The sequence below is a fragment of the Microcaecilia unicolor genome, chromosome 11 (assembly GCF_901765095.1).
Source record: "Microcaecilia unicolor chromosome 11, aMicUni1.1, whole genome shotgun sequence".
NCBI lineage: Eukaryota > Metazoa > Chordata > Amphibia > Gymnophiona > Siphonopidae > Microcaecilia > Microcaecilia unicolor.
Window position 1 is genome coordinate 117,079,508 of NC_044041.1, and position 11,802 is coordinate 117,091,309.

Below are 11,802 nucleotides of genomic sequence, written 5' to 3' on the forward strand. Positions count from 1 at the left end.
GGCTGAATACTGATTTGACTTAGAGGAATGGAGAGAGAAGCTGAGAGACACACTTGGACAGGGAATGAGAACAGAGAGACATCTGTAAGGTGTATGTTATCTCAGGGATACTCTGTCCTACTCTGTACAACTATGTTATCTCAGGGATACTTTGTAACCAGACATTGTAAGCCGCACTGAACCTGCTATTGAGCGGGAAAGAACGGGGTATAAATGCTACAAATAAATAAAGGAAAGAGAAGGTCAAGACTGCGGGAGATATAGGCTAAGTATAGAAGGAGAGATTTGGGGGACACAGAGTGTGAAAACAGAGAGACAAAAGAGGGATAGAAAGAGAGGATCCCAGCAGAGACTCAAGTTGAGACAGATTCTCAAGACTTGAAAACGTGAGGCACTCCCAGAAAAAGCAAGAGACTGAAGAGAGAGCATAGTAACATAGTAAGTGATGGCAGACAAAGACATGAGTGGTCCACCCAGTCTGCCCAACAGTCACATTCATTGTCAATTCAAGATTTAAATCAACATTGAACGTGATATTATAGAGAACAAGAGAGGAAGAGAGAGAAAGAGCATATAGAGCCTCGTGTTAATAAATCTTAAGGATTGGAAATTAAAATAGTGTGCCTTTTGAATTGTGTAGTGAAGAGGAACAGGTGGTTTATGCACATGTGAGAGCTGAGACTTTCATTGTAAGCCTCAGTTTACTTTTAACATTATCTGCTGGGGCTGGGTTAATCGTCAAGTCTGCTTAAAGAACACATGGTCCCACGGATATTGACTTAGTCACCTTCCTTCCTCAGATTGAAATCTCTCTGTTCTGTGGAAAAGGTAAATTGTGTGGGTGGAAGGTGCATATAAAGGGACCCATAAATCCTGGTGTGCATCTGATCTCCCTCCTTCAGTGCCTCTCTGGACAGGTGAACTCGAAAAGTGAACTCTCTGGTAAGTCTTCTGCTCAGTGTTTAATTTTGTAAAGAAAAAGGAAGTGAAAGTATAATGGATGTGTACAGGATGGTGGGAACTTTCTCTCACTTTTAAACCTCTTCTTTATCCCACTGGTCCTACAGCTTCTACATCTCACACTCCAGTCCCTGGTGGTCCTAATTCTCCTGTCTGGAAGCTTATACTGAACTGTCCTCCTTTCCTTTCTGGGTCAGTTTTCCTCTTCAGGCTGAGAGGTGTGGTAGCCGTGTTAGTCCACTCTTAAAGGTTATCAATAGAAATCAAACAAAATAAAACATGGAAAAGAAAATAAGATGATACCTTTTTTATTGGACATAACTTAATACATTTCTTGATTAGCTTTCGAAGGTTGCCCTTCTTCGTCAGATCGGAAATAAGCAAATGTGGTAGCAGGAAGTATATATAAGAGAAACAACAAAGCATTACTTTGACAGTCTGACAGGGTGGGAGGGTGGGGGTATGCATGGGGACATCAAAGCATTTCATTGATATTCTAACAGAATGGGTGTTGGTAGGTGAGAGGAGGGTAATAAACAGAGAAATAAACAGAGAAATACAGCTTATGGTTTATAATGGGTTAGAAAACCCAGATCCTTATTAAGTCCTGTTTGTTGTGTGTCAAAATATTCAATCATTCTTATTTCAAAGGTCTTACGTTCCTGTATTGTTTTAAAATTACCTTTCAGTATTCTTACTGTGAAATCACTGGTGCAGTGTTCTGGTCTTGTGAAGTGTTGGCCCACAGGGGTGGGGGCTTGACTGGCACCGGCTATTTTCATGTGATGTCTGTGCAGATTGAATCTTGTCTTAAGCATCCGGCCTGTTTCTCCAATATAGCATCCTTCATTACATTTTTTACACTGAATGATATATACCACATTGGAAGATGAGCATGTAAAATAGTCCTTTATGTTGAATATTTTTCCTTTGTGAATGACTGTGGGGTCTTGTGAAATGTTTTGGCATAGTTTGCAGCTGGCTGTGTTACATGGAAACGTGCCCTTTTCTTTTTCCGTCTGTGTTGGAAGTTTACTTCTGATCAGCTTGTGTTTTAAATTTGGTGGCTAAACTCTCGACTATTTCCTCTGCTATAGAACCCATAAGATCTACACTTATTGTTGTACTTGCTTAGACAAGACAAGACCGTACTAACTCCTTGTTGGCAGTCTGACTGCATCCATATTGTCGTAACACCAAAATAATGATAAATAATAAAAGCCTATGGGCTTCTTTTACAAAGTCTTGCTAGCAATTCTCATGTGGCAAATGAGAGGAAGCCCATAGGAATTGAACGGGCTTCCTCTCATTTGCTGGACCGAGAATCAGTAGCGCGGTTTTGTAAAAGATACCCTATATTGGAAATTTTGGTGTCAATGTGGAATATGGTCCTTAAATCAAATTATTATTGAAAATTCATTTGTATCTTTTCAATTTTTAATGGAGACATACTACCTTTTAATCACACAATTTTATAATTGGGTACAATTACAACATAGCATAAAAAAGGTCTCCCAAATATATCACACTTTAATCTGATTTCCAATCTACAAAAAGATTATAAGTTGGCCATTATACTTGGTCACACTACCTCATTATTTTATAAGAAAATGAGAAATTGTTTCCTCTTAGTTTGTCTTTCAAAACAAAATGGAAAGCAGATTCCAATTGGATTAGTACTGACACGGAATGGCAAAAATTATTTCTGTTGTGTTAACAGCCCCACTCTTTCCACCAGCCTCACTCAAACATTGTACTTTTTAATTCATAGAGCACTTGGACCCCACATAAAATGTTTAAGGTTAGTCGTTCACATGAAGACAAATGTTGGCATTGCACCTCATCACAAGTGGATTAAAATCATATGATATATTATTGCCCCTTGATTTTGTCTTTCTGGACATCTATATGGGCAGAAATTAAAAACTTTCTCCTTATAAATGAAGATGTGACTTTCTCTATAACTTTATTTACATCAGTAGCTCTCTCCAAACCATTAGATACATGGCAATCTCAGGGGCCCTTTTACTAAGCTGTGGAAGCGTCTATGTGCACCAAACATGCACCAAAATGGAGTTACTGCCCGGTTACCACATGGCTCGTGCAGTAATTTCATTTTTGGTGCGTATTTGATATGCGCAAATCTGAAAAATAATTTTTATTTTCGGAAGCGCATATCAGACAGGCACCAAGTAGCATATGACACGCGTAGGTCATTACCGCCCGGTTAGCGCACCAGTCTTTACCACTAGGTCAATGGCTGGCGGTAATGTTGCAGACCCAAAATGATTGCGCGGCAATTTAGATTTTGCCACATGTCCATTTTCATCAAACATTTAAAATGGCCTTTTTTATAGGCGCCCTGAAAAATGGATCGGCGCGCCCAAAACCTGCGCCTACAGTACCGCAATCCATTTTTCAGCGCACCTTAGTAAAAAGATCCCTCAATTACTATATATTGTCTTACCTATTACAATACTAATGATCTTTTCAAATTGGAAAACTGAATCTTTGCTTAATACTACCTTTTGGTGGCATATTATTGCTATGATTCATGGATATGAATGGAAAGCCGCTGAATGTACCAAGAGGTATATATCAGTTGAAATCATCAAGCCTCCAATTGCCTTTCCAATGTGTATCCTATTAGAGTATTTCTTTTTCAGTTTTATTTTCATTTTACAATTTTCATTTCTACAGAAGTACTATTTGTATTCATAAAAACTGTATTAAAACAATTTTTTTTGCTTTTGATTCTAAATATTGATTTCTACTCAATAGTAATACTTGTCTCTGATTTCTACTCAATAGTAATACTTGTCTCACATTTCCCATCATCTCACTGTAATGGTTATTGGTTATATTGTTAATGATAGTTCTTGCTTTATATTTTTTAGTGTTGTTTATATTGTAGTTTTAATCAAAAATACACTAAAATTATGTGAACTTAAAAAAAATATTTTTAGGAAGGATATTTGTCATAATGGGGTTCATTTACTAAAGGGCAGTAGGGATACCGCCGTGTTGGCTTGTACCAAATCAGCCCTATCGCTGGCCTCTGCCGCACGCCAACTCTGGCACTAGAAAATACATTTTCTAGCGCAAGGGGCTTACCCACCGGGTTAGCATCAGAGCCCTTATCAGGCTTCTTTTTGAAAGAGAAGGGTGCCCATCTTTCGACACAAATCGGGAGATGGGCGTCCTTCTCTCAGGGTCACCCAAATTGGCATAATCAAAAGCCGATTTTGGGTGTCCTCAGCTGCTTTCCATCACGGGGACGACCAAAGTTCACGAGGGTGTGTCAGCACCGTAGCGAAGGCGGGACTGGGGCTTGATTAAGAGACGGGAGCCCTCGGCCAATAATGGAAAAAAGAAGGGCGTCCCTGACGAGCACTTGGCCAACTTTACTTGGTCCATTTTTTCTTACGACCAAGCCTCAAAAAGGTGCCCGAACTGACCAGTTGACCACCAGAGGGAATTGGGGATGACCTCCCCTTACTCTCCAAGTGGTCACCAACCCCCTCCCACCCCCAATAAATATAAAAAACATTTTTTTGCCAGCCTCTATGCCAGCCTCAAATGTCATACCCAGCTCCATGACAGCAGTATGCAGGTCCCTGGAGCAGGTTTAGTGGGTGCAGTGCACTTCAGGTAGGCCCATCCCCCCTACATGTTACAGTTGTGGTGGTACATGTGAGTTCTCCAAAACCCACTGTATCCACATGTACCCCTTAGGGCTATTGTAGTGGTGTACAGTTGTGGGGAGTGGGTTTTGGGGGGCTCAGCACCCAAGGTAAGGGAGCTATGCACCTGGGAGCAATTTGTGAAGTCCACTGCAGTGCCCCCTAGGGTGCCCGGTTGGCTCCTCCCATGACCAAAGGGCTTGGATTTGGTCATTTTTGAGATAGGCGTCCTCGGTTTCCATTATGGCTGAAAACCGGGGACGACCATCTGTAAGGTCGACCATCTCAACATTTAGGTCGACCATCTCTAAGGTCAACCTAAATGTTGAGATTTGGGCGTCCACGACCGTATTATCGAAACAAAAGATGGACGCCCATCTTGTTTCAATAATACGGGTTTCCCGCCCCTTCGCGGGGCCGTCCTGCAAGGACGCCCTCTTGAAAATGTGGGTGCCCCGTTCGATTATGCCCCTCCACGCCTCCTAAATAGGAGGCAGTAAGGGCTCCCCCAGGAAATGGCTGCATGGCAAGTGTTCACCTCTTACAGCCAGTTCCTATCTTTTTTAAAAACTTTTACCAGGTAGCAGTAAAAGGGGACCTCGGCACCTGGCAAACCTGAGCGCCAATGCCACTGCAGTGCCCCTTTTACCATCACTTGGTAAAAGGGGCCCAATATGAAAATTAAAAAGATATCAGGTTACCCTCTTTAGAAGAACTGTTTCCATTATATTTGCTGATGTCTTTCTTATCTTGTCCCAGATCCCTCTGCTGTTCCTGCCTGAAGCATAAGTGTGAAGATGGCACCTCTGACTGCCACAGTCTTTGCACTGTTTGGTAAGTTAACATTTCAACATCTGAGTTATGAAACTCAGAGCTTCCAGTTCAGATTTTGTTTCATTCCACTGGTTAAAACAACATCTTAATTGCTGAGGGGTCCTTTTACAAAGTGCATGAAAAAGGGCCTTGCACTAGCGCCAGGGCCCTTTTTCCCGCAGCCAGTAAAACCCCCATAAACTCCATACGGTGAGATAGTGCTCACCGCGTGGCCATGCGGTAGGGAGACCTTACTGCGATAAGATCTCCAGCGCTAACCTAGTGGTAACTGGGCAGCACGCTGGGATGCCCGTTTACCGCCAGGTTACTGCCACGCAAGTCATTTGGGGTTTTTTCTTTTTCCCCCCGAAATGGCACACACTTGGGGTGGGACTACCACCAGCGGCCACGTTGGGCTGGCGGTAGTCCCAGAATTGCAAGCGGTAAGCCCGCGTTGGGCTTACCGCAGCTTTGTAAAAGGGACCCTTAATTTTTTTTTTTAGTTTAAAGATATCTTTGTTGAACCAATTAAATAGCGAAAGAAACTCAATAGAACAGCATTAACTATTAGAATGAACTGGTTCTACAGTCAGTCATACATTGCACACCTTCCTTTTTATTGAGGGCAGATGCAGTTTTTTATTCTGCAGTGTGAAAATGGAACACACCATTCAGGTTGTGTTTACAGAATAAAAAGAACACGTCTGACTTATGAGGAAAAAATTCATCCTGAGCTCCATCATGTGGTGTCTCTGTGCAGAGGTCAATAGTGCTTGATATTCAACCGGTGGCGGTGAGCATTTTTTAGCCACCACTGGCGTTATTCCCAGATATGCAATGATGGGCCATGTCCGGGTACTGGCATTGAATATCTAGGTTTATGTGGCCAACTATTTGTTATGTGGTTAAGTGCAGTATTCAGCACTTAACCGCATAAGTGACACCACATAAAGATAGGACTTACTTTGATGTGGTCCAATTTAACTGCTAAATTAAGGGGCCCTTTTACTAAAGGGTTGCCATGCGGCAATGGGCTTGCCCCATGGCAACCCGGAACTACCACCAGCCCACCCCCAGCGTGCAGCATTTCCAGGCTGCTGGAAGGTTTCAAAAATTATCACCACAAAGGGTTACCCGACAGTACTCGGGTAGCGCAGTGTGTGTTACGGGTTAGCTCAGGCCAATGGGTAGTGGTAAGTGCTTCCCCAAAATGGCCATGCGGCATGTGAGAACTTACCACACAGCCATGTCTTTTTTCCACTTTTTTACCTGCTGTGGTAAATGGGAACTCTGCATGCCGCAAAAACTCACGCTGCCAGTAGCATAGGGCCCTTTTACTGCAGCTTAGTAAAAGGGCCCTCTAGGTGGTTAAAAATGCTGACTTCACCCTCGAAACGCCTCCAAAATAGCCAGTTTTGAGTTAGGTACTAACTGGACATTTTCAGCGAGACTAACCAGTTAAATGTCACTGAAAATGAGTGGTTATCCCTGAACAAGCAATTTTACTGGCCAAGAGCCATTTCTGGTTAAATCGTTTGACTATTGACTTCTTAGTTTTTATCTCAGAACTGAGCAGTTTGGAGAGGGGAGTCACAGAGCACAGCAGGCCCACCCAGGTCTTTTTTTTATACCCTGAGATCTTCCATGGCTGGAGTGGGGCTTTAAAGTTTGTGCCCATCTTCAAAACAGGTTTCATCACAGTACTGGTTCTGACACTTTACTCTTGTTTTATTTTTTGACTTGGCAATTTCTTCTGGCATCGTTGGGCTACCAGCTCAGTCAGAACCAGCATCTCTTGGGCAGTGGAACCAGTTGCAATTCACTAGGTTTCCCCTTCGGTTTTCCAGCTTCTAGACCTTGCTCAGCATTGCAGTGATAGTCCTAAGGGGTCCTTTTACTAAGCTGCGGTAAAAAGTGGCCTGCGCTAGTTTAGACACATGAAATATTTTTTTACAGCAGCTGGGAAGAAGGCCTTTTTTTAATGGGGCAGTAAATGGCCATCCACTAGTATGAACAGTAGCACACGACTATTTACTGCCTGAGCCCTTAACGCCATCTATTTACTTGGCGGTAAGGGTTCACATGCTACTCATGCAGTAATCAGGCAACACGCGGCAATGTGGCTGCGCTGCCAAATTCTGCCAGGAATGCCCCTCACGGCAGAAAATAGAAAATTATTTTCTACCATGGGAACATTGCACTCCAACTTCGAAATTGCTGCCAGGCGGCCGCGCTACTCCAAGGATAGTGTTGATTTAGTGCGTATTAGCACTACCGTGGCTTAGTAAAAGGGCCCCTAAGTCAGATATCCTGGCCCACTCTGGACTCAGTATGTGTGTTTCCTAAATTTGGCCAGTAGGTGACACGATTGCAATGAAAGATACTTCCATTCACTGAGGATTCTGAGTGCTGCCTGTAGAGAACCTCCATCCCCAGGCAGCGAGCGGAGCAAAAACTAGGTCTGGCAACACTATGCAGTACCATTATTTAGTCACCTGGCAAGCTACATCTTTTTCTTTTTATTAATAGCACCTTGCCAGATTGCTGAGTGTCTCAGGAATGCTGGTGTCGGTCATCTGTGATCAGTAGGTGTGTGAATTATGGTCATTATAATATACACAAGTGTGCATCTTTCTCTCTTCTGTCTTTCTCCTTGTGCAGTGCTTCTGTCTTCCACCCTCGCTGATGTCCCCCAGGCTGAGGCTCCAGAGCTTTTTGACACTGGACCCTTCTCCAAACTGGTTGATGACAGGGCCCATGTCTTGGTGCGCCGGGCTGCGGGAAAGAGGTTCTATGACATGTACCATGGAACCAGTGAGCAGGCTGCAATGTCTATCTTCCAGACGGGCTTCAGACCTTCTGCAGATGGCATGCTAGGACGTGGGGTCTATGTGACCACAGACATCCGACATGCTCGGCATTACCCTATGAATTTGATCCCAGCACACCGTGTCATCCTTAAAGTTAAGGTCCGTGTGGGCAAGGTGAAGAAGATTGACGGTGTGAACCACCCGCTGCGGAAGACTTGGCATGATCATGGCTATAACACTGCATGGGTGCCCCCAAATTCGCCCAAGTGGATCAGCCCCCTGACGGAAAACTGTGTCTGGAGCCCATGGAGGGTGAGAGTGATGGATGTGGTGGAGGGCCCAGCTGCAGCCGTAGCACGCCTGAAGTCCTTGCTGAGTTCGATGAAGGCCAATCAATGCAAACCATGGTTGATGTGTTAGGAGCCAATCCTAAAAAAAGAGGAAAATGTGTGTGTGCTTGTGCTTATCATAGTAACAGAGGGGGGCCATTATTCAGAGAGATTTAACTGATTAGGAGCGTCTCCTGTCCTGTTCAATCACACTGGTTGGCCCAGGACATGTTATGTGTAAATGCTAAAATTCTATCTAAATGATATTCTGTATATACACATCTATCTTGCATATTGGGTATTTTACAAGTAGGCAGAACTCATAGGCAGAGTCTGGGCTTAGTATGGGCGGGACTTTCATGCCCTTAACTTAAAGAATACTATAAGTTACACATATATTTACAGCATTTAAACACAAGCGCTTACAGCAGCTCCATGATATATATCTACTATAATAAAACACACCCTCAACATTCTGAGGACACTGACGTCACTGCAGGCACTCACACACCGGTTCGTAAGTTCATGGTGGTGAAGCCACAACACTCACCATGTCTTCATGCCCTGCCCTCGCGTCACACGTGATGATGTCGAGGGTGGAACACGTACACAACAAGGCAAATGAACGCACAGGGAGCAGTAGGGAAACACGCGGAGCGTGTTTCCCTACTCCTCCCCTTCCAACAAATCGCAGCCACCGAGGACGTGCCCATCACCCCGCCCCATCACCCCGCCCCTTTAAAGGTACTTCCCCACCCCCTGTCGCCCCCTCTTCCCCTCATCACCTTCCCTCCCCCCTGTCACCTCTCCTCCCCTTACGCCACTATCCCTGGTGGTCTAGCGGTACCTGTTTGCTCGGGCAGGAACGAAAGAGCCCCCGCTTTCCTGCCCGGAGCGCTGCTGCTAGCTGCCCGGCTGCATCGTGTGTGAGTCCGGCTCTCGGAGTTTCAAAATGGCCGCCAAGAGTTCAAGCTGCCTTTCTTTCTTTCCTGCCCCGACTGAACAGGTACCTCTACACCACCAGGGAGACTAGCGTAAGGGGAGGAGAAGGGAGTCCCGTGCCCGCTAGCGCCTATTTCATCAGAGGCAGAAACGGGCCTTTTTTACTTATATATATATATATATATATATAAAAGAACTGCTGTATTGGGTCAGATTGATGGTCCATCTACTACTACTACTACTACTATTTAGCATTTCTATAGCGCTACAAGGCATACGCAGCGCTGCACAAACATAGAAGAAAGACAGTCCCTGCTCAAAGAGCTTACAATCTAATAGACAAAAAATAAAAAATAAGCAAATCAAATCAATTAATGTGAACGGGAAGGAAGAGAGGAGGCCCAGTCTCCTGCTCCTAACAGCCTAACAGTGGCCAATTCAGGTCACAACTACCTGGCAAAATCCCAAAGAGCAGCAAGATTTCATACTACGGGTCCCAGGGATAAATAGTGGCTTTTCCCTTGTCTATCTTAATAGCAGATTATGTACTCTTCCTCCAGGAACTTGTCCAAACCTTTTTAAAACCAAGATCTGCTAAATGCTGTTACCACATCCTCTGGCAACAAGTTCCAGAGCTTAGCTATTTGCTGGGACCTGGTTGCACTCATATTCTATAAAAGATTCTAGGCACCTACTTTCCTTTCTAGAACAGACTTCTCCCAGTGCCTAATTCTAGGAACTCTGTTCTAGAATTACCCTCTCTCTGGCTGGCTACTGGATTGTGGCCATAGCAGTGTAGACAGAATATCTAAGTAGACTGGATTGGCCTTTCGTTTTTTTTCTGTCATCAGTTCCTCTGTTGCAATGTTACAAATCATTAGTATTGGGTTTGATATCTTTTAAAGCTGATTGTCTTATAGATCAGGGGTGGACAACCACGGTCCTCGAGAGCCACAACCCAGTCAGGTTTTCAAGATTTACACAATGAATATGCATGAGATCAGGGGCGGATTGACCATACGGGCAACCGGGCAGTGCCTGAGGGCCTAGAGGATCTCCCCCCCCCACACACACACATACACTACAACCCCCAAGTCTCACTGAGTGCTCCCCATTTTCAACTTGAAGGGCCCTGGTGGTCTAGTGGCCCCTGCAGGGGCAGGAAAGAACCCCACTCTTTCCTGCCCACTGCCACTACTCTGCCTGGTGCTGACGTGTTTTCAAAACAGCTGCCGAGATGTCCTGCAACAGTCTTGCGAGACTCCTGAGACCCACGAGACTACCACAGGAAGTCTCGGCAGCCATTTTGAAAACATGGCGGTGCCAGACAGAGTAGCGGCAGTGGGCAGAATAAAGTGTGGTTCTTTCATGCCCCAAAAATGGCACTAGACCACCATGGCCCTTGAGGCAGCAGCTACAGCAGTAGGGGAGGGGCTGTAGTGTGTGGGAGGAGGCAGTGGTACAGCAGAGGGCGGCAGGCAGTGGCCAGGGGGCTCCAATGACCTTTACTGCCCAGGGGCCCAGGTCACTGTCAGTCCGCCCCTGCATGAGATTGATTTGTATGTACTGCTTCGATTGTATACAAATAGATCTCATGCATATTCATTATAGAAATCTTGAAGACCTGACTGGGACCCTTGAGGACCGTGGTTGCCCACCCCGGTTATAGATTAGCTGTGTTTGGACCTTGTGCTTCCCTTTCATGTAATCACCTCCTTTTCTAATTAACAAAAAATTATATTTTCTTCCTGTAATAAAACTGCAAATATAATCTTGGAAATCAACAAAGTCTTATTTATGAGTTAGTGTATCCAGCACAACTGGAAATTGTGGGAACAGTCGCTGGGGGTTTTGGGTTCTTTCTGACAGGGAGTGAGAGGAATGAAGCAGAACCACAACAGATTGGGGTTGTTCCAAAATTATGTGAATTAGAGATACAGAATGTAATAAGTGAAAGTACCTTCTGCCGGATGTTCAGAAAGATCACTAACTATCTGTACTAAACAAACACTACTGGAATGCCTAAAAGCAAAAGGACACTTAGGTGCCCTTTTACAAAGCCGCAGGAGGGCTACTACTACTACTACTTAGCATTTCTATAGCGCTGCCAGGGTTACGCAGCGCTGTACAAGTTTAAACACGGGGAAGGACGGTCCCTGCTCAAGAGAGCTTACAATCTAAAGGTAACAAACTATGTAGTCAGTGTAGGTATCATGAATGGGGAAGGTGGTTAGGCGCCAAAAGCAAGGGAGAAGAGATGGGCTT

At 44.6% G+C, this 11,802-nt stretch overlaps 1 protein-coding gene across 1 annotated transcript; it reads left to right on the plus strand.

Moving 5' to 3' along the window:
- Positions 1 to 773: 773 nt before the first annotated feature.
- Positions 774 to 9,103, plus strand: LOC115479649. Its single transcript, XM_030217707.1, has 3 exons — positions 774 to 942; positions 5,403 to 5,477; positions 8,118 to 9,103. The coding sequence occupies exons 2-3, from the start codon at positions 5,441 to 5,443 to the stop codon at positions 8,684 to 8,686; spliced, it is 606 nt and encodes a 201-aa protein (XP_030073567.1). The 5' UTR covers positions 774 to 942; positions 5,403 to 5,440; the 3' UTR covers positions 8,687 to 9,103.
- The last annotated feature ends 2,699 nt before the right edge of the window (positions 9,104 to 11,802 follow it).